Source organism: Podarcis muralis, chromosome 13 (genome assembly GCF_964188315.1).
Source record: "Podarcis muralis chromosome 13, rPodMur119.hap1.1, whole genome shotgun sequence".
In the NCBI taxonomy this organism is placed as follows: Eukaryota; Metazoa; Chordata; class Lepidosauria; order Squamata; family Lacertidae; genus Podarcis; species Podarcis muralis.
In genome coordinates, this window is record NC_135667.1 from 11,625,956 (window position 1) to 11,646,727 (window position 20,772).

General features: G+C 39.6%; 1 protein-coding gene and 1 pseudogene across 1 annotated transcript; both read left to right on the forward strand.

Annotated features, from left to right (window-relative positions):
* The first annotated feature begins 1,154 nt into the window (after positions 1–1,154).
* On the forward strand, positions 1,155–4,638 carry LOC144324906 (vomeronasal type-2 receptor 26-like). Its single transcript, XM_077918042.1, has 2 exons — positions 1,155–1,363; positions 4,308–4,638. Exons 1-2 carry the CDS (start codon positions 1,155–1,157, stop codon positions 4,636–4,638), a joined length of 540 nt encoding a protein of 179 aa, XP_077774168.1.
* A 422-nt stretch (positions 4,639–5,060) lies between these two features.
* Positions 5,061–9,553, forward strand: LOC114583425 (vomeronasal type-2 receptor 26-like; annotated as a pseudogene).
* The last annotated feature ends 11,219 nt before the right edge of the window (positions 9,554–20,772 follow it).

The following is a 20,772-nucleotide window of genomic DNA, read 5'->3' on the forward strand; positions in this document are numbered from 1 at the left end:
AGAGTTCAGAGAAGGAGGATAAGACTTCAACCAAACAGAGCCATTTGGCCCAGAGGATGCTGAAGTGTACAGATCATAGTGACCATAGGTCGAAGCATTGCTAGCCACAGTCCCTGCACCATGGAAGCTTACCCAGATAAGACAGAGGAAGGACAAATAAGCACTATGTAAGTTTGCAAGCAAACTCACATTAGAGTGATTTTCTTTGTACGATGAGGTTTAAACTGTTGCAGGACCCCACATCAATTAATACAGTTGTTATTGAAAACAGGAAAAAAATGAATCTCCAACTAGCACAACAGGGCTTTCTCTCCTCTCCAGCCTCTGCATGCTCCCCACACCTTCCACAAGACACACACACACAGAAACTGTGCACAAGAGGACAAAAGGTTATTCCTTCCCCAATTTGGCATGCAGCAATGCTTGTGGAACTATCTCCCCAATGCTACATTAAATTCTCCCCTTACTCTGGGTAGAAAAACTTTCTCTACCCTCATTGTCCCAATTCCCAAGAAATAGAATTAATGGATCTGAAAGTTCCTCTTGTATCTTTGAGAGTAGCAATTATTTCATCACAAGGATTTTAGATCTTGATGCTAAAATGTAATACCTACAATCTGCTGAACATATTTACTTCTGGAGTTCTGTAATTGATGGCTCACAATGGAGTAAAGAAATAATAATTCAGTTGTCATTATCTCCCCAGTAATTATAAAAACCACCATAATCAACTCATCTGGCTAGTGCTTTCCAGAATACCGTGGAAAACAGTTAAACAAGCACTCCTGAAATCATTATAAGTACATACGTGTTCCAGGGACACCTAATATTAGGGAGAAGAGAGAGGCAGGGCACTGTCATTTTAGTTAGTTTCCTTATTTCATTGTTTAGCATTCAAGGCATGCGTATGGCATGCTGTTGAGGTTAAGGATAAGATTGGAAGATGTCCCTTTGAGAAGCTCCTTGGCAGAGCCAGATGCCATCCAACTGATCTTCAAATCCAGCAGATTTGTAATAATAAGATCCTGACATTATAGCAGCTCTGCCACATCAGGTCAAAGGCCCTTCTAGTCCAGCATTCTGTTCTTACAGTGATCAACCAGTTAATATTTTAAACAGGAATTCCCGGGTTCCAAGGGAAGTTACAGTACAGGATGTTGCTGCTGCTGCTTTTGCTGCTCCCAGATTTGCTGTGCAAAGTGCATACAGTTAAGCTCATCAATAATAATCCTGTAGATATTCCACATGAGTGGTATGAGCCAGGTGATCTCCTCATTGGCGGGATGGTGTCTCATATGCGTTATGTTTTCTCCAAAAGCTTATTCAACAGACACCCTTCTCAAGTCTCCTATAAGACCCCATCGTAAGGAAATGTCCCTTGACTTCATTTGACCAATTATTTCTATTAGTGTGGCTGTCTGCAAATAGCTTTGATTACTGTTTAAAACCAGAAATAGACCTGCTTCTTCATGGCTGGCTGGCTGGACGTTAAGAAAATGAAAAACTCAAATGCCTCTATATTTAGACTATACCTATACTAGCAGTTGAAGATTTGGAAACATTAGCCTTTCATGATCCAATTGCTCTATGGTTTTGTTATAATACATAGCCTCTGAGAGCTTCCATTATATAAGGGGAGTATGGGGCAGCTTTTGTATTTCACCCAAATTTTCAGACATGTTCAAGCTTTATAGTTCTTTATTTCAGGAGTGGAGAACTTTTACCCCATGGGCCTCAGCTTAATAGCATATGGGTGGCATGGAGGAGAAAGCATGTGGGGAAGTGAGACAGCTGAGAGGGAGAGGGAGAGAGGAATGGGGAAAAGCAGGAGGTGGGAAATAAATCAAAGGGAGACAGAGAGAAAGGTGTAGCCCTAACAACTATTGACTCTGGTCATTGGCTTGTTCCTCACTCATTCCCAACATTCCTGCTTTATTTGTTAGGAGGTGCAAAGAATGAAAGGGTGGGGGAAACAGTTTTTAAAATTATATTGTGATGAGATGAGAAAAAAACTGTGGATGACACATAAAATGACCAACATGCAGACCCCAAGGTATTTCAGATGATAACAAACAAATGAGGCCAAATGTGCTGGCTGTTCTATTTAAAATTGGAATCTAAGGTGCATTCTGGTTTGACAAGATCGAACTTGCTGTGTCCTTTAAAAGTTGAATGTTTTATTATCCTCTTGTGGGTTTAATGTCATACATTTTTTCCTCCAAGTTTAATTTTGCCACTCAAGCCCCTTAAATGATTTTGCATTTTGTACTCCTGAAATCCCTGATAATTTTCATTTTTTCACTCTGTCGAAATTTCTGGTGTACCATTTTTAGATAATGCTTTACAGTAAATGCATCAAATCTGTAGAATGTCCACCTGTCCCCAACACTTAGTGACTCTAAATTGCCTCTTCTTTTTCATGCATTATAGTATGTGCAATTTTATTTTCAACTGAGATGTGCTGTGGATCTTTTTAAATGTACTGAAATGGTGCAATGGGTTCTTGCATAAAATGTAATAAGACTACAAAATAGTCTTACTACATAACGTGTAATTATTAATTATTATTAATATTGTGTTCTCTGCCTCTTCAAAAAGGACCTTGAGGTTAAATGATTCTTTGGTACTTTCTCTGCCTGAGATATTTGCTGTCAATCTTTTCCTGCGGAAATGTATATATTCAACTAGTTTTGGCTGTTGTGAATTTTCTTAGTTGTAGTGAATTGAAATAATAATCCTGTTTAGGTTTTGAAAATAATAAAATAACGTTTCTGTTAGCTAGTTTGAGTTATTCATACTAAATTAATAATTATTAATAATTAATTTAATAATTATAATTAATTAATTGTCCATTTTCTCTGGGTAAGACTAATTTTATATCCTAATAATCAGTGACTTCCAGCAAAAATCAGGGTGTGAGGTTGATGGTTAATCATTGATGAGTCATTGAAATATATGCACATAGAGAGACTTGGCTTAAAATGCCCATTTCCTAAATTTTCAACCTACAGGTTATCATTAGGCTTTCAACCTATGAAGAGTAAGATGTAGTGAGTAAATACACATATATTATTTCATACCATTTTTTCATTTTAAATCTCCAATAGAATGTGGTTACCAGAAAAAGGGATGCGCTGTAGAACAGAATGAGAGGCTTAAAGCATCCTAGAAGGAAGCAGGCATTTGTGTAATGAAACGACTTGCTAAGGGAAAACTGGGAATGAGAACAAAAATATAACACTTCATTTACAGAACAGAGCAGAGCTCAGCAGTACAGCTCAGGTTGTGCATGCCAAAGGTCCCAGGTTCAGTCCCTGGTTTTTCAAATAGGGGATTAGAAAATACCCTTCTCTGAAACACTGGAGAATACAGTAGGTGGCAGCCTGTAAAGAAAATACTGACTTCGGTGTGCTGAATATGAAGCAGCTTCTCACATTCCTTTTATGTTCACTTACTCCTGGGTTTCAACCTATAAAAAGCTGGATTCTAAAGATACACACAGAGGTCCAGTACTGGAGGAAGTTTTTGCAGGTTCAGGAACTCTCCAAATGTGGTAATAGTTCCAAAAACTGTAGCACACTTCAGTAGGCATTTGTAGCTGAAGCTCTATGGTGATAAAGAGCAAAATGGACAGCACTCATGAAGTGAAATTTAAGACACTCAATCCATTCTCTATAGACATCTCCACAGTCTATATCTGCTGAGAGATTAAAAATCTGATTTGAGCTACAGACTGCTCAAAACAGGCCTATCCTTATGAAAGCACAATTCTGCCTTTCTTATAAAGGTAAAGGTAAAGGTACCCCTGCCCGTACGGGCCAGTCTTGCCAGACTCTAGGGTTGTGCGCCCATCTCACTCAAGAGGCCGGGGGCCAGCGCTGTCCGGAGACACTTCCGGGTCACGTGGCCAGCGTGACATCACTGCTCTGGCGAGCCAGAGCCGCACACGGAAACGCCGTTTACCTTCCCGCTTGTAAGCGGTCCCTATTTATCTACTTGCACCCGGGAGTGCTTTCGAACTGCTAGGTTGGCAGGCGCTGGGACCGAGCAACGGGAGCGCACCCCGCCGCAGGGATTCGAACCACTGACCTTTCGATCGGCAAGCCCTAGGCGCTGAGGCTTTTACCCACAGCGCCACCTGCGTCCCTTTCTTATAGCGCTTCTTTAATGACTAATTATGCTGCTTGTACCCTATATGTATACTCTGGCAGCTTAATTGTTAGGATTAGAGTAGACCACTACCAAGACAAAACTACTTTGTGTACTGTTCAAAAGTCCCATGAAATAGCCAGCCACTTTATTTGCAGTGTGGTGACCAAGTTTTACCAGCACATCCTGGCCTTGGTGTTTGCTGTTGATGAGATCAATGATAATCCCAGGATCCTGCCCAATGTCACTCTTGGGTTCCACATCTACGACAGCTATTCTGATTCAAGGATGACCTATCGTTCCATTCTGGACCTGCTCTTTAAATCACATCACTTTGTCCCAAACTACCAATGTGGCATTCAGAATAAAGTATTAGGAGTAATTGGGGGACTTGATTCTGATATTTCTTCATGCTTGGCAGACATCTTAGGTCTTTACAGGATTCTACAGGTAGGATTTGAGCCTGGGGATAAGAGGGATTTCCTTTAATCTTCCACTATAATTCACTCTCTTTCCAGTAGCAACTTGAATGGGGAAAAGTAAAATCTGAATTATGTGGAACTGATTGGGGGGGTATAACATGGATAATCAGAGATGTGAATGATAAGGGCAAGATGGCTTTCTGAATTCTATTAAATTAACTCTATTGTATGTAAGGGGAATTGTTGCACAAAGTGATATGAGTGAGCAAAAGTGGGTGGGTGTGTCTGTCTGTCCCTATAAAATAATGCAGAGTTTCACTTTAATTGTTGGAAATTTATAAGATTGCAGTGTAAAGGGAAAAAAATAATAAATGTAAGGATTATGGACCGCTGATTCCACTCTAAAATGTCTGATTGTTGTTTTAGATTTCATACGGTTCATTTGAACCAGCAGCCATTGATCAGATAAAGTTCCCTTCCTTTTACCGCATGGTTCCCAACGAAGGCTTCAGTATCAGGGAATTATCCAGTTACTTCTGCATTTCAGATGGAAATGGATCGGGCTCATTGCTATAAACGACAGAGGGGGAGAAACATTCTTGCAGACCATAGAGCCAATACTTTCCAAGCATGGAATATGTTCAGCATTCACAGAAAGAGTTCAAAAACATACATATTTCTCAGGTAATGGACTTGAAATGGTTGATGACCTACTGAATAATTTGCCGACTTTCATGAAAAGCAAAGCAAATGCAGTTATTATATATGGAGAAAGTGCAACTGTTCGATGGTTGGGAGGTGTTATAGGAGTAGTTAAGATACTTCAACAAATCAATCCACAGTATAAAAAGACGTTATCTCCAGAAAAGGTTTGGATTACGACAGCCCAAATTGATTTTACATTGTACACTTTTCAAAAGATTACAGAGGTTGATAGACAAATGTTCCACGGTTCTATCTGCTTCTCAATTCATGCAAAGGAGCTTCGGGATTTCGAACAATTTCTTAAGAATATAAATCTTTCATGGGCAGATGCAGATGGTTTTATCAACGATTTCTGGGAACAAGAATTTAGTTGTTCACTTTCAAATTCCACTGGGCCAGCAGACACATGTACTGGGGAGGAGATGCTGGAGAGCCTTCCTGCACCATTTTTTGAAATGAGCATGACTGGCCATAGCTACAGTATCTATAATGCTGTCTATGCTCTGGCAGAAGCCTTACATATGACTTCCTCAACTAAAACCAACTTCAGAAAAATGGAGGGTGGAGACAAGCTATTTTATCAGAAAGTGGAACCCTGGAAGGTAATGTTTCTGTACTGACAGTTCTGTGATACCAATATTCCATTAACAAAGCAATTTCTGCAGAACATGAGCACCCAGCTCTTGTCATTCCTTTCAGATTCTTCCCTTCCCTTCAGATGATAATGTTTATACCCTAACTTATCCTCCATTATTCTTTTTGAAAGTTCTTTTGACAGCAACTTCAACTGAATTTAAAGTGATTCATGATTTTCCACTCTCTTCCTTTGTCGGCTACTGAAAGTCAGAAACTTTCCATTGTGTAAAGGTTCTCTGAAAGAGAAATATAAGTAAAATCCATCTAGGAAAGCTATTTCAATAACCAATTCCTATTTTTGTTAGTCCATTTGATTCTCTTTCACTTTCCACTTAGCTCCACTCGTTTCTTCGAGGAATGTCATTCAACAACAGTGCTGGAGATGAAATTACATTGAATGAACATGGAGAATTGGACGCTGGATTTGATATTACAAATTTGATCACATTCCCAAATAAATCCTATGTCAGAATCAAAGTGGGAAGGCTGGACCCTCAGGCTCCTCCTGGGAAAGAATTCACCATTGATGAGGCCAGAATTAAATGGCACAGAAGTTTGACTCAGGTGGATAATAATGCAATATTATTATTATTATTATTATACATTGCTTTTATATGAAAAGTGAATATTTCATTGGTGGCAAGCTATCATTTGAAGAACTCTCTTTACGCACGTGAGCACGCCCAACTCCTTAAGATCATTATTGGTAGTTCTGCTTTTTAGGCTACTCTTTAAATGAGTTCGGTACATACACAGCTGCTAGGGACAGGACTTTTTTTGTGGTGGCCCCTGGTCTATGGAAATACTTTCCTTGAGATGTTCATTTGGCTTTGTCACTGTTGTCCTTCAGAAATAGGATGAAAACGCTTCCGTTCCACCTAGCTGTTGATATTGTTCAAATATATAAAAGGATGTCATATAGAGGAGGGAGAAAGGTTGTTTTCTGCTGCTCCAGAGAAGCGGACACGGAGCAATGGATCCAAACTACAAGAAAGAAGATTCCACCTAAACATTAGGAAGAACTTCCTGACAGTAAGAGCTGTTCGACAGTGGAATTTGCTGCAAAGGAGTGTGGTGGAGTCTCCTTCTTTGGAGGTCTTTAAGCAGAGGCTTGACAACCATATGTCAGGAGTGCTCTGATGGTGTTTCCTGCTTGGCAGGGGGTTGGACCTGATGGCCCTTGTGGTCTATTCCAACTCTATGATTCTATAAGCTGATTTAAAGGTTGTAGGTTGTGTTTTATATAATATTGGTTTATTGAGATTGTATTTGCATATGGTGTATGTTTTTAAGCCCCCAAGAGAGGACATTGCCTGATAGAGCAGTATAAAAAGGTATAAAGAAATAAGGAATGACAACAAAATGTTAGCAGGGCCTAACATGTATTACAGAAAATAGATGTTTCCTGTCATTACTTTATGTGAGATTTATGAGTCAAGCCTTCAGTTTGTAACATTCAATGAAATGCAAATCTAGTTTTAATCCATTTATAAGACTGAGTATAGAACTTTGAATCTTTCTGAGTTTGAATACAGAAGGAATGTGCCCCCTGTGTACTATTGCTTAAAGCATGATAAATATCAGATGGAAGAAGAATTCTACAAACTAATTAATACTAAACTCTTCCCTTAACTTTATTCAATGTTAAATTTCCAATATCTTTGGATAGGTGCCACCCCTTTCAGAATGTAATGGCATCTGCCAACCTGGTTATGGGAAGAAAAAGAAAGAAGGAGAGAAATTTTGCTGCTATGATTGTGCTCCATGTCCAGATGGGATGGTCTCAAACGAGAAGGGTAGGACATGCTATTTCATGGTAGACCAGATTGCCCAAGTTTCTGAAGTAATATATGAGAGGCTGTTTTGCAAGTTTGTTATAATTAACTTGGCACATTTTTTAAAATTATGTTGTTGTACATTGTTCTCAGTGTTCATTTAGGCCCCCAGTTGTAACAAACTAGGCAAGTGGGGAAAGGATGGGGTGGGTTCAACCCAAAAAATATTCTTAGGAATATCTATTTCTAGCTATTTTTTCATTGTTAGCTCAGTACCTTCCTATCCAGGACTTAGTGTGGCCTGGTTTGATGGCTGGAGAACTTGGAGGATAATGAATTGTTATTTTGAAATCATTCAGACCAAGCAAGTGAGAGAAGAATCGTAACCCGAGGTACCACTGTAATTATATAAAAATCACTACGAACATTCGCATAAAGATTTTATGGCTTTAACAAGAGCACTGGTAAAAATGCCGGTATTATTTAGGATTAAAAAATAAGGGATCAGGATTTTCTAGTATTAAAACTTATTGGGCAATAGTAATACTCAGAATTGACCCACTGAAATCAATTTATGTATTTATTTCATAAAATTTATAAACCACTTCATAATGGAAAACCTCTAATTGGTTGACAAGTTGCTTAAGTCTATTTATTTCAGTGGGACTACCTTGAGTATGATTTGGTGGGATGGCACTCATTATACAAACTGTAATTGCTGATTAATATATGGAATAAAGAACCTGTGGTATTTAAAAGCAGGCTATGAGGGAATGCTTGTACATCTAGGACACACATGCTGCTTCTGTTGAAAATTCCAGGTTATGTGTAGGATTTGTACGAATCTTGGTCAGAAAGGTATCAAAAATTGCATGATGAGCTATAATGTTTGGTGGACTGCTGCTGCTACAGATTTTAATATTCGGAACTATTCTGGTTCAATATTTTGTTAACTTCTTTTCAGATTTAGAAAATTGTGCAAGTTGTGCAAAGGATCTATACCCAAACAAAGGCCGGGATCTATGCATTCCTAAGATACCAAACTTCTTAGCTTTTGATGATGTGCTGGCCATTGTTTCAACTTCCACTGCACTTTTATTGTCCCTGATCACAGCTCTGGTGCTGGGCATCTTCATTAAGCATCGGGATACAGCCATAGTCAAAGCCAACAACAGAAGCCTCACCTACATTCTCCTCATCTCCCTCCTCGTGTGTTTCCTCTGTTCTTTGTTGTTCATTGGAAAACCTAATAAGGTGACCTGCCTTCTCCGACAAACCGCTTTTGGCATCGTCTTCTCTATGGCCCTCTCTAGCATCTTGGCCAAAACTATATCAGTGGTTTTGGCATTCATGGCTACTAAGCCAGGATCCTCTATCAGGAAATGGGTGGGGGAAAGACTGGCTTACTCCATAGTCCTTTCCTGCTCTAAAACTCAAGTAGTGATATGTGCACTCTGGCTGACAATCTCTCCTCCATTCCCAGATTTGGACATGCACTCAATGAAGGAAGGAATTATATTTCTGTGTAATGAAGGGTCAGTCCTCATGTTTTACTGTGTCTTGGGCTATATGGGTTTCCTGGCCATTGTCAGCTTCACGGTGGCCTTCTTAGCCAGGAAGTTGCCTGACAGTTTCAATGAAGCCAAGTTCATCACCTTCAGCATGTTGGTCTTCTGCAGCGTTTGGCTCTCCTTTATTCCAACTTACCTGAGCACCAGAGGAAAATACATGGTGGCTGTGGAGATCTTCTCCATCCTGGCTTCCAGTGCTGGATTACTGGCTTGCATCTTTTCCCCTAAATGCTATATTATTGTGATGAGGCCTGAGTTAAACAACAGAGAGCAATTGATACGGAGGAAGATATAAATGACAGAAGTTTTTGTTGGGTCTTAGGCTACCTGGCCTTGCTGACAATTAACAGTCTCATTGCACCTTTCCTAGTCAGGAAGTTGAAAAAAATATAAATAATAGAAGGATTCATCATATCATTTATGTCCTTGTTATTCCATATAGGAACATGTGTCTTTTATATGAATTGGGACTGTGTGAAGGAATGAAACTGTGGATAAGATCCAATATCACTTTCATAAGACATTTGTAGCAGATCAGTCTAGGCAATGGAAAAATTCTGGAGAGCTTCAAAATCATCTACACATAGGGTGAACTAGTACACCCTAATTACATTTCTTATCTGAGTTAAAGACTGGTGACAGGGAGCTTCTTAACCATGTCAGATTGCCTCAGATCAGATGTGTTGTTTCTAAAGTGATAAGACAATATTATCCAGTGTCCCTACCTCCTAATAACATTAGAACTCTGTCCAGAATTGTTTCCAGTAAGCAGTTAGTATGATAGCAAACAATGTCCAATACATCTTATGTAGGTTGAAGGGTGTAACAGCCCCCAGTTCTAGCAAATTAGGCAAGTGGAAAGGATGGGGTGGGTTCAACTCTAAAAATACTCTTAGGAATATCTCTTTCTAGCTATTTTTTCATTGTTAGCTCAGTACCTTCCTATCCAGGACCTAGTGTGGGCTGGTTTGATGGCTGGAGAACTTTGCCCCCCTACTAATATTAATTGAGAACCAAAGCTAGTTTCAGTTTTTGCTGTCATAAATCAATGAGCTAGCAATGGGGAAAAAAAGCTAGAAAGAGATTGTGCTGATTAGCCACTCCATCCATCACCCTCCTGTCTTGTGTAACCCTCCGTTGGTCCTTCTTTTCACCCACTTCACATAGACTGAGCACAAAATGGTTCTGAGGCCTGATGCAATATGATGGGTAAGCAGGGATATTCTTTATTACACAGATATGCAGTAATTTTCACAGCTTTGCTTTCAAGATGCAACTTTAAAGGGCACAATTTTAATATATCATCTTCCTGGGCTGTCGGTGGAGCTGGGTGGACATAGATCACTGGATATTGTTTTTAAATTATCATACAGCGTATATTTTTCCAGAAATTTGTATGAGCTGTCCAGAAGATAACCATCCAAACAAGGGCTATGATCACTGTGTTCAAAGATACCAGTTTTCCTAGCTTTTGATGACACTTTGGCCATCATTTCATTTCCCCCCCCCCTGCATTTCTACAGGCTCTGGTCACAGCTCTGGTGTTGGGCATCTTCTTTAAGCACCGGGACACTGCCATAGTCAAAGCCAACAACAGAAGCCTCACCTACATTCTCCTCAGCTCCCTTCTGTTGTGTTTCCTCTGCTCTTTGTTGTTCATCAGAATGCCTAATGAGGCAACTTGCCTTCTCCGACAAACAAGTTCTGACACCATATTCTCTGTAGCCAACAACAACAACAACAACAACAATTTTATTTATATCCCAACCTCCCCAGCCAAAGCCAGGCTCAGAGTAGCTAACAACAGTAAAAATAGCACAGTTTACATAGAATCACAATCAGTTAATTGAAATATTTTCTAAAATCAATTCAGAATCAAATTAATGGCAATCATTAGGTTAGTGTTCTATGAGGATTATAGAAGGAGAGAGGGGGTCAGACTGTGCCTTGGCCAAAGGCCTGGTGGAACAGCTATATCTTGCAGGCCCTGCGGAAAGATGTCAAGTCCCGCAGGGCCCTAGTCCCTTCTGACAGATCAGGGCCACGGCCGAAAAAGTCCTGGCTCTGGTTGAGGCCAGCCTAACTTCCCTGTGGCCCAGGATCTCCAAGATGTTTTTATTTGAAGACCATAAGGTCCTCCGTGGGACTTACCAGGAGAGGCGGTCCTGTAGGTATGAGGGTCCTAGGCCATATCGGGCTTTAAGGTTAAAACCAGCACCTTAAACCTGATCCTGTACTCCACCAGGAGCCAGTGCAGCTGGTATAGCACCGGGTGAATGTGATCCTATGGCAAGGACCTCGTAAGGAGTCTCGCCGCGGCATTCTGCACCCGCTGGAGTTTCTGGGTCAGTCTCAAGGGCAGCCCCACGTAGAGTGAGTTACAATAATCAAGCCTGGAGGTGACTGTTGTGTGGATCACAGTGGCTAGGTCAGGGCGAGAGAGGTAAGGAGCCAACTGCTTAGCTTGGCGGAGATGAAAAAATGCATCATGGCCAAAACTATCTCTGTGGTTTTGGCATTCATGGCTACTGTTATGTACTGAAGTTCTCACCCTGGGCCAGCAGGAGGATATTGTAGATAGTTATGCAAATGAAGGATTGAAAGTGATGTTCAGTGATTGGATAGTTTGTATGCAAATGAAGGTTCGAAAGTGACGTTCAGTGATTAGATAGTTTTAGAAAATGGCAACAGTTACATTGTTCTGGAGCTCTATATAAGCATGTTATTAGAGTTTTATTTCCCAGACGTCCTGTGTGTTGACATTGTTTGGATCTTTTCTATCACTGTTCTAAAGATCCAGAGAAAAACAGGAGTAGTTAATATTACATAGGTCAGATGGTGTGACACTTTCAATGGTTGCCTATTAGACTAGCCAAAAAAAAGAAAAGAAAAAAGCTTTCTGTTGTTTTGAACTGTTTTAAATTTTCTTTAATATTGTGTTTTAATATTAATGTTGTAGTTACAGATAGGTAGCCGTGTTGGTCTGCCATAGTCAAAACAAAAAAATTTCCTTCCAGTAGCACCTTAAAGACCAACTAAGTTAGTTCTTGGTATGAGCTTTCGTGTGCATGCACACTTGTATCTGAAGAAGTGTGCATGCACACGAAAGCTCATACCAAGAACTAACTTAGTTGGTCTTTAAGGTGCTACTGGAAGGAATTTTTTTTGTTTTGAATATTAATGTTGTGTTTCATTTGTTGTAACCTGCCCTGGGACCTTAGGGTAAGCACAGGTAATAGACAACAACAACAACAATAATCACAACAACAACAACAACAACAACAACATTTCATTCTTTAAAAAATAAATATTGAGGTTCTTTCACAGAGTGAGCTTTGTTTGTTCACCAGCAAGATTTTTGCAGAAGAATTTCAAATCAGATAACCAGCATTCAATAATTTTGCAGCTGTCAATTTCCCACTTTGACAGGGGAGGTTTGAGACCTGTTCCTACTCCATCACAGAAGTGAATGTCTTCCCTGCAATTATCTAAATCACTATACTCGATCGGTATGGCCTAACCTCCAGTGATTTGCAAGAAGGCAGATAGGAAAACAAAATTCAACACCTGAGTATGAAATGATTATAAGCACTCCAGTAATCCACAGACTGCTAAGATTAGGTATAAGAGAGAGGCAGGGCTCTGTCATTTTGATCAATTTCCCTCTTTCTTTGTATAGAAAATCAGGTTGCTGTTTTTTAATTGGCGTTCAAGCCATGCCATTGTAAGCCTTGCTTCCATAATGCTGCTGAGGTTTATGGTAAGGTGTATACACATCCCTTTGAGTACTGCACTAGCAGAGTTTGTTGCCACCCAAGACATCTTGTTTAAATCAGGCTGATGAGAGTATTAATGCTAACATGAATGTTGCAGACTGAAAGATTCAAGAGAGTCCATGTTCAGGGGGAGTTGTGCTCTCAGAATGGTGCTTCTTCTGCTGCTGCTGCTGCTTTCAGATATGGTGTGCAAAGTTCAAAATGTGACTTGCTTGAGAAATACTGCTGTATATATTCCACATGAATGGCATGAGCGAGGTGATCTCATCATTGGTGGAATGGCATCTCATATCCATTACATTTTCCCCCAACTTTTGTTCAACCAACACCCTGCTCAGTCCTCTGTTAAAACCCCATTGTAAGTAAATGGTCTTTAATTTTATCTTACTGATTCTTTTATATTCATAAGATTGACTGTGAAGTATTTTAAAAAAAAATTAGAAGAGTTTTTTAATGGATGGAAGGAAGGACACAATTGTTAATAAGAATATGAAATGATCAAAAAGTGAACATAGACTATGATGGACATTTCAAAACATGACATTTTTGTGATCCAATTTTCATTGTTCTGGTTATACTGCATAGCTGCTTAGCCGCTAGTAGACTGCATATCACATGTTGACCTCAGCCTAATTCACTGTGAATGGAGGAGAGAGGAAAAAATGAGGGAAAGAGAGAAGGCAGTAAGAAGAACAAACTGGGTGGCAGAAAGAGAGGAAATGGAAGTGGTAGACCTACCAAACAAATCACTTTGGGGAAATAAGTCATTCTATGATTATTTGTGGGACGCGGGTAAAACCTCAGCGCCTAGGACTTGCCGATCGTCAGGTCAGCGGTTCGAATCCCCGCGGTGGGGTGCGCTCCTGTTGCTCGGTCCCAGCGCCTGCCAACCTAGCAGTTCGAAAGCACTCTCGGGTGCAAGTAGATAAATAGGGACCGCTCCGGCGGGAAGGTAAACGGCGTTTCCGTGTGCTGCGCTGGCTTGCCAGATGCAGCTTGTCACGCTGGCCATGTGACCCGGAAGTGTCCTCGGACAGCGCTGGCCCCCGGCCTCTTAAGCGAGATGGGCGCGCAACCCCAGAGTCGGACACGACTGGCCCGTACGGGCAGGGGTACCTTTACCTTTTACCTTATGATTAGATGCCCAAAATATCTGCACCACACACTTCAGATATGTTTTGACCAATTTGTCTGCTTTAAAAATCGCAGTCTAGGGTGCATCCAGGTTTTGCAAAATTGCATTTGCTGAGGCCTTCATTATACAAATAAATGTAAAAATCAACAAATATTATTTATCTTCTTGTAGTTGTTGTTTCACAGTCTTTTCATCAGCCACCCTGACTTCTTCAATGGCTTACTCATTTGTTTTCAACAGATCCACAATCAACTTCATGCTTTTACTCTCTGGGATTTTTTCCTCCAAAATTTTTTTAGATAAAGTAGGGACACCAAATCTCTGGAATGCCTGCCCTATGAAGACCCACCTGCTCCTAACACCTTGTTGCCTTTAGATGCCAGACAAAAATTGTTATTTATAAAGATCCTTTGTGCTACTTGCACAATTTTCTACATCTGAAAAGACGTTATCAAAATATTGAACCATAATTATTCTGAATATTAAAATCTGCATCAGCAGTCATCCACCAAGTATTATATTTGCAAATTTTGAATACTTTCTTCTCAATTTTCTTCTAAATCCTTCACATAGTCTGGAATTTTCAACAGAAACAGCATGATTTTACTCTGAACTCCTCCTTAGACATTTATATTTTCTTAATTACTGAATGCCATAAATTATTACTGCTCCACATAAATATATATATACTAGCATTCCCCCATAGCCTGTTTTTGAATACCAAAGGTTCTTTATCTCATATATGTTCTTTATTCCATATATTAATCAGGAGTTACAATAATAAAGTCATGAAGTATTGGTTTCAAAGACACTTAATAATTAAAACTGAAAATGAAATCTCTGTTCAATCTATCTGAGATATTAACAATCTGATTTGGCTTGAATACAGTTCTTATTCCTAACATACATAATTATATGAAGCAAAAGTCTAAACGCACAATTCAGGCAATAGTAACCAGAATAGATTTTTCCATTTTCCAATAAGAAAATCACCAGCTAATTATTAAATTGTTTGTTTGTGCCTTATCCTCATAGTCAGGCAGTTGAAACTATCATATTTAGAGTGGGTGAATATTGTGCTAAAATGATTTTGTGTACTAGTAACAAATGATTTGCAGTGTGGTGACAAAGTTTTACCAGCACATCCTGGCCCTGGTGTTTGCTGTTGATGAGGTCAATGAGAATCCCAAGATCTTACCCAATGTCACTCTCGGATTCCACATCTATGACAGTTACTCCAATCCAAAAATGGCCTACCGTAGTACTCTGGACCTACTCTTCAAAGCACATCAATTTGTCCCCAACTACAAATGTGACACTCAGGAAAATGCAATAGGAGTCATTGGGGGATTGAGCTCTGATATCTCCTCATGCATGGCAGACATCTTAGGTCTTTACAAGATTCCACAGGTAGGATCTGAGCATGAGCGCCATGGCAATGTCTTTTTATCCCTGCCATAAATCTCTTCCCATTAGGAATTTGGTATAAAATGGAAACGACTGCATGAGATATAATTTGGGTATTCAAAAGTATGGGGGGGGGGAGAGATAATAAAAATCATGTAATGATGAGAATTTATGTAAGTTAATGGGGCAAATATTGAAAGGAAAGTTATACCAAGAAAGAGTATGTGTGGATAATAATAATAATAATAATAATAATAATAATAATAATAATAATATCACTCTTCAAGGATCTCAGGGCAGTTCATACGATAAAAATACAGGATAAAAGTACAAAATAAATAGTTAAAACAAAACAAAACAGTAACATTAACCCCCTTCCAACAAACTCATTTAAAAGTCCATAGAATATTAAATAGCTTTTCCTTTTTTCCTTTTCAGATTTCATATGGTTCATTTGAACCAGAAGTGAATTATCAACTCAAGCTCCCTTCTTTTTATCGCATGGTCCCCAATGAAGCCCTTCAGTATCAAGGAATTGTCCAGTTATTGCTACATTTCAGATGGAAATGGGTTGGGCTCATCATTCCAGATAATGAAAGTGGAGAACGATTCTTGAAGGCCATGGAGCTAATGTTTTCCAAGAATCAGATATGTTCAGCATATGCTGAAAGAGTTCAATACAACCTGCACTCCTCTGGCAGCGTCATTGATATGGCATCTGAAACAAGGGTTGTATTACCCCCTTTCCTGAAGAGCAAAGCCAATGCAGTTGTTATATATGGAGAAAGAGCAGCTATTATGTGGTTAGGAGTAGCTCTGAGGATAGCTAGGATGGTTCAGATGATATTTCCTCAATACAAAGAGGTCTCTACAGCAAAAGTATGGATTACGACAGCCCAAATTGATTTCACATTAAACATATTTCAAAAACAATTTCGCACTGATATACAAATTTTCCATGGTGCTATCTCCTTTGCTATTCATTCTAAAGAGCTGCAGAACTTCCAAGAATTTCTTTCGGCCGTAAATCCTTCCTGGGAAGATGGCGATGGTTTTATCAAAGATTTCTGGGAACAGGCATTCAGTTGTATGCTTTCAAACAGCAGTGTGTCACCAGGTATTGATGAAACGTGTGATGGAGAGGAGGCTCTCGAGAACATTCCGTCTCCTTATTTTGAAATGAGCATGACCGGCCACAGCTACAGTATCTATAATGCTGTCTACGCTCTAGCACACGCTTTACATAGCATGTACTCAGCTAGCGTCAACCACAGGACAATGGAGTACAGGAGCAGGCTGTCTCCTCAGAATGTGGAAGCCTGGCAGGTATTTTTTCCTACTTCCATGTAATCCTGCAGTGTCACATGTAACCATGGGCAAGTTCTGGAATTTAGCCCCTTTAGGACAATAATAAAATTTAAGTAATTCTATTTATCGAAAAGGGGAGTATAATGTAGGCTGCCTTCAGATGTCTTCTAAAAGTCAGATAGTTTATTTCCTTGACATCTGATAGGAAGGCGTTCCACAGGGTGGGTGCCACAACCGAGAAGGCCCTCTGCCTAGTTCCCTGTAACTTTACTTAAACTAGCAGCAGGCATTTAAAAGGTTAAAACTAACGAGGCAGCCTTCAGTTGTTGAATTTACACTGTGCCATAATTTGCCACTCTCATCTTCCATCTGCTTCCAAAAGTTGGACACCTTCCATTAGTCTTATTGGGAATAAGTCTATACAGAACTTTTTATTTTCTCGTTTTCCTTCTAGCTCCATGCATTTCTTCAGAGGATCTCATTCAACAACAGCGCTGGAGATGAAATTACATTAAATGAACATGGAGAACTGGCATCTGGTTTTGATATTAGAAACTTGGTCACGTTCCCAAATCAATCCTACGCTAGGGTCAAAGTGGGAAGTCTGGATCCACAGGCTCCTTCTGGAAAAGAGCTCACCATCAATGAGGACAGAATCAAATGGATTAAAGACCTGGCTCAGGTGGGAAATAGCTGTACAGTCTTCCAAATGCCAACATTATTAGTCACTCAATGAAACAGAAGGGCAAGAGGTGTAAAGAAAACAAAAAGAACATTCCTTCGCATAATACATTATTTAATTTGAAATTCACTGGAATACCATTCCATTCAAATGTATGGCCATAGCTGTGACTTTGTCTTAGTCCTGCCATTAAATTCAGAGTAGCAAGTACTAAACAGAGGTAGTTTCAAGCACACGGCTCTCCTGCCTGTGTCAATACCAGCCTTTAAGAGGGTTATATATATCCATCTGTTCCGTCTGACATTTTATTAAGATTATTTTATTGCAATTCGTTCTGTTTTTAAAATATCATTTTTAGGCTGCAGGTTATTGGCTGTGTGAGTCGCCCCCCCCCCATTATATAAATTTGTACTTATTGTACAAATTAGAGTTGGCTGTTCACTATTGTGTTGGCTGAGCTTTCATTGTACATGATATTGAAACTGACACCCCCCCTCAAATTTCTGTAAATCATCTTGAGAGCATGGTCCTTTCCGGCATACCCAAAGTTATAGAAATAAAAAAGCTATGACAACAAAAAGAAGGCATTTTTGCTTCTCAGAAGTATATAAATAAATAATGGAAGAACAATAAAAACTGTACCATCCAGAGAAGGCATCTCAGACTAAGATGGAGCAGTGGTTGTCAGAAAACCGATGATGTTGCTTGCCATAACTTTCTTCGAAATCCTAAGCTAGTTCTGCCTTTGGATGGACTAAATATGGACCTTCTAACCTTTTTGAGTTTCTGTGATGCTCAGTAGAGAAATTATTCCTCACACAGGATGTGCCACTTCTTCAACTATGAACCATATATCAGGCTTCCTCAACCTCTGCCCTCCAGATGTTTTGAGACTACAATTCCCATAATCCCTGACCACTGGTCCTGCTAGTTAGGGATCATGGCAGTTGTAGGCCAAAAACATCTGGAGGGCTGAGCCTGAGGAAGCCTGCCTTATATTATGTATCACTGGCCTTCTAATTTACTAGGGTGCTATAGGATGAAATCCCTACATATTTTTCAATACTATCACACACACACACACACACACACACACACACACACACACGGTAATGCTAGAAGCCTCTAAGGCAAGATGAGTAAGCTGTATTACTTTGTCTTAGATGAGAGCATGGGTATAATGGGCATAATTTAAACCTGGTGGAATAGAGAGAAACTGGATAAAAACTTTTCATGAGGGATTAAGGGCATTCTAGAGGTGATGTCACTTTGTATGTCAAAGAGGACAAAGTTTCCAGGAGCAAATCCCCAAAACAGCAGTGTACTTATAGAATTGCTGTGGGTGATAGTACAAAGACCTAAGAGTGATTTAATACTAGTATCTCCTATCTTCCCTGTGAGCAAAATGCCTATGGTGAACTTGAGATGGAGAACAAAATCCAGAACGCATAAAAAAGGAAACTGTGGTAATGGGTGACTTCCGTTATTCTCACATAGATTGGAACATTCATGTACCCAGCCATGACAAGGAAGTAAAATGTCTAGATAGCCTGAATGACTGTGTCCCAGTTAGTCATAGAATCCACAAGCTGGGAGAGTGTGCAGTCAGTTTCTGTTTACAGGCTTCCTATTTCCATCTGGTTGGTCAATGTGAAGACAGCATGCCGGACGAGCTGGACCTCTGGTCTGATCCTGCAGGGCTCTTATGTTCTTATGCTTCTCTCATATCTTTGCAAAGGTGCCACCCCTGGTCATATGAAGAAAAAGAAGGAGGGGAAGAAATTTTGCTGCTATGATTGTGCTCCATGTCCAGATGGGATGTTCTCAAATGAGAAGGCTAAGACAAGACAAGCTAAGATATTCCAAATGGCACACTTTATTGCAGTAAACGCCAAGTAGCTCTTTCCCAAGTCATTAATGTGTGTGTGTGTGTGTGTGTGTGTGTGTGTGTGTTAAAACTAAGAATTATTTCACATTTATATATAACATGAATGAGGAGCCTATCTTTAGAAATATGGGCAACACATTTTAGCATCAAGATCTAAGATCATTCCAATGAAAGAATGGATGTTTTCAAATAAGAAGAGCAGGACCTGTTCTGTTAAAATATTTTAAAGCATAGCATTTCACATGTGCATATATCATCTTCAGATGCATCTTTAGAAAGGATGGCCATGCACAATGGCAGAGCACAATTCAAAGTGTTGGTGCTGACCTTTAAAGCCCTAAACGGCCTCGGTCAGGTATACCTGAAGGAGCGTCTCCACCCCCATCATCCAGTCCGGACACTGAGGTCCAGCGCCAAGGGCCTTCTGGCTGTTCCCTCACTGCGAGAAGTGAGGTTACAGGGAACCAGGCAGAGGGCCTTCTCAGTAGCGGCACCTGCCCTGTAGAAAGCCCTCCCAGCAGATTTCTAGGCAATAAACAACTATTTTACTTTTGAAAGACAACTGAAGGCGGCCCTGTTTAGGGAAGTTTTTAATGTCTGATGCTGTATTGTTTTTAATATTCAGTTGGAAGCCACCAAGAGTGGCTGGGGAAACCCAGTCAGATGGGAGGGGTATAAATAATAAATTATTATTATTATATTAAATTATTATTATTATTATTATTATTATTATTATTATTATTATTATTATTATAAATTATTATTATTATTATAATATAATAATAATAATAATAATAATAATAATAATAATAATAATAATACCATTCTGATGAATGGAACTTTCAAAAACTATTTAAAGGAAATTGGAGTAGCAATCCTTGGCTCCCAGTTGGTACGAATCAGGTAGGAAAAAACTCTCAAGCTGTCAAGCAAATATTGGAGTGATACAACTTACCCTGTTCTCAATAAAAAGCCATCAGACCAGCTCATACTGTGGCCTGGGTAGGCAGGTACTGAGCTAACAATGAAAGAAAGATCAGGACGAAAGGGGCATGCTTGTAAGCCACTCAATTCATCACCATCTACTCCTGTTTTGTACAGCGCCTGGCTGATCCTTCTTTTCATTTCCTCTACATAGGCTGAGCTGATCAAATAGTTCTGCCACCTGCTGTGATATGATGGGGAAACAGGACATGCTTTATTAAGCAGATAGGCAGTTATTTTCATATCTTTGCTTTTAAAATGAAGTGTAAATGAAAGAATTTGTATGCATCATATTTCTGCTGTGTTTGTAAGACTGGGTGAAAATGAATCACTA

Excerpts from the sequence above, each read along its gene's own strand:
- LOC144324906 (XM_077918042.1), top strand. The coding sequence starts at position 1,155 with ATGTTGCTGCTGCTGCTTTTGCTGCTCCCAGATTTGCTGTGCAAAGTG. Across the intron at positions 1,364-4,307 it reads GTCTCCTATAAGACCCCATC|TGTGGTGACCAAGTTTTACC; the intron begins GTAAGGAAATGT and ends CTTTATTTGCAG.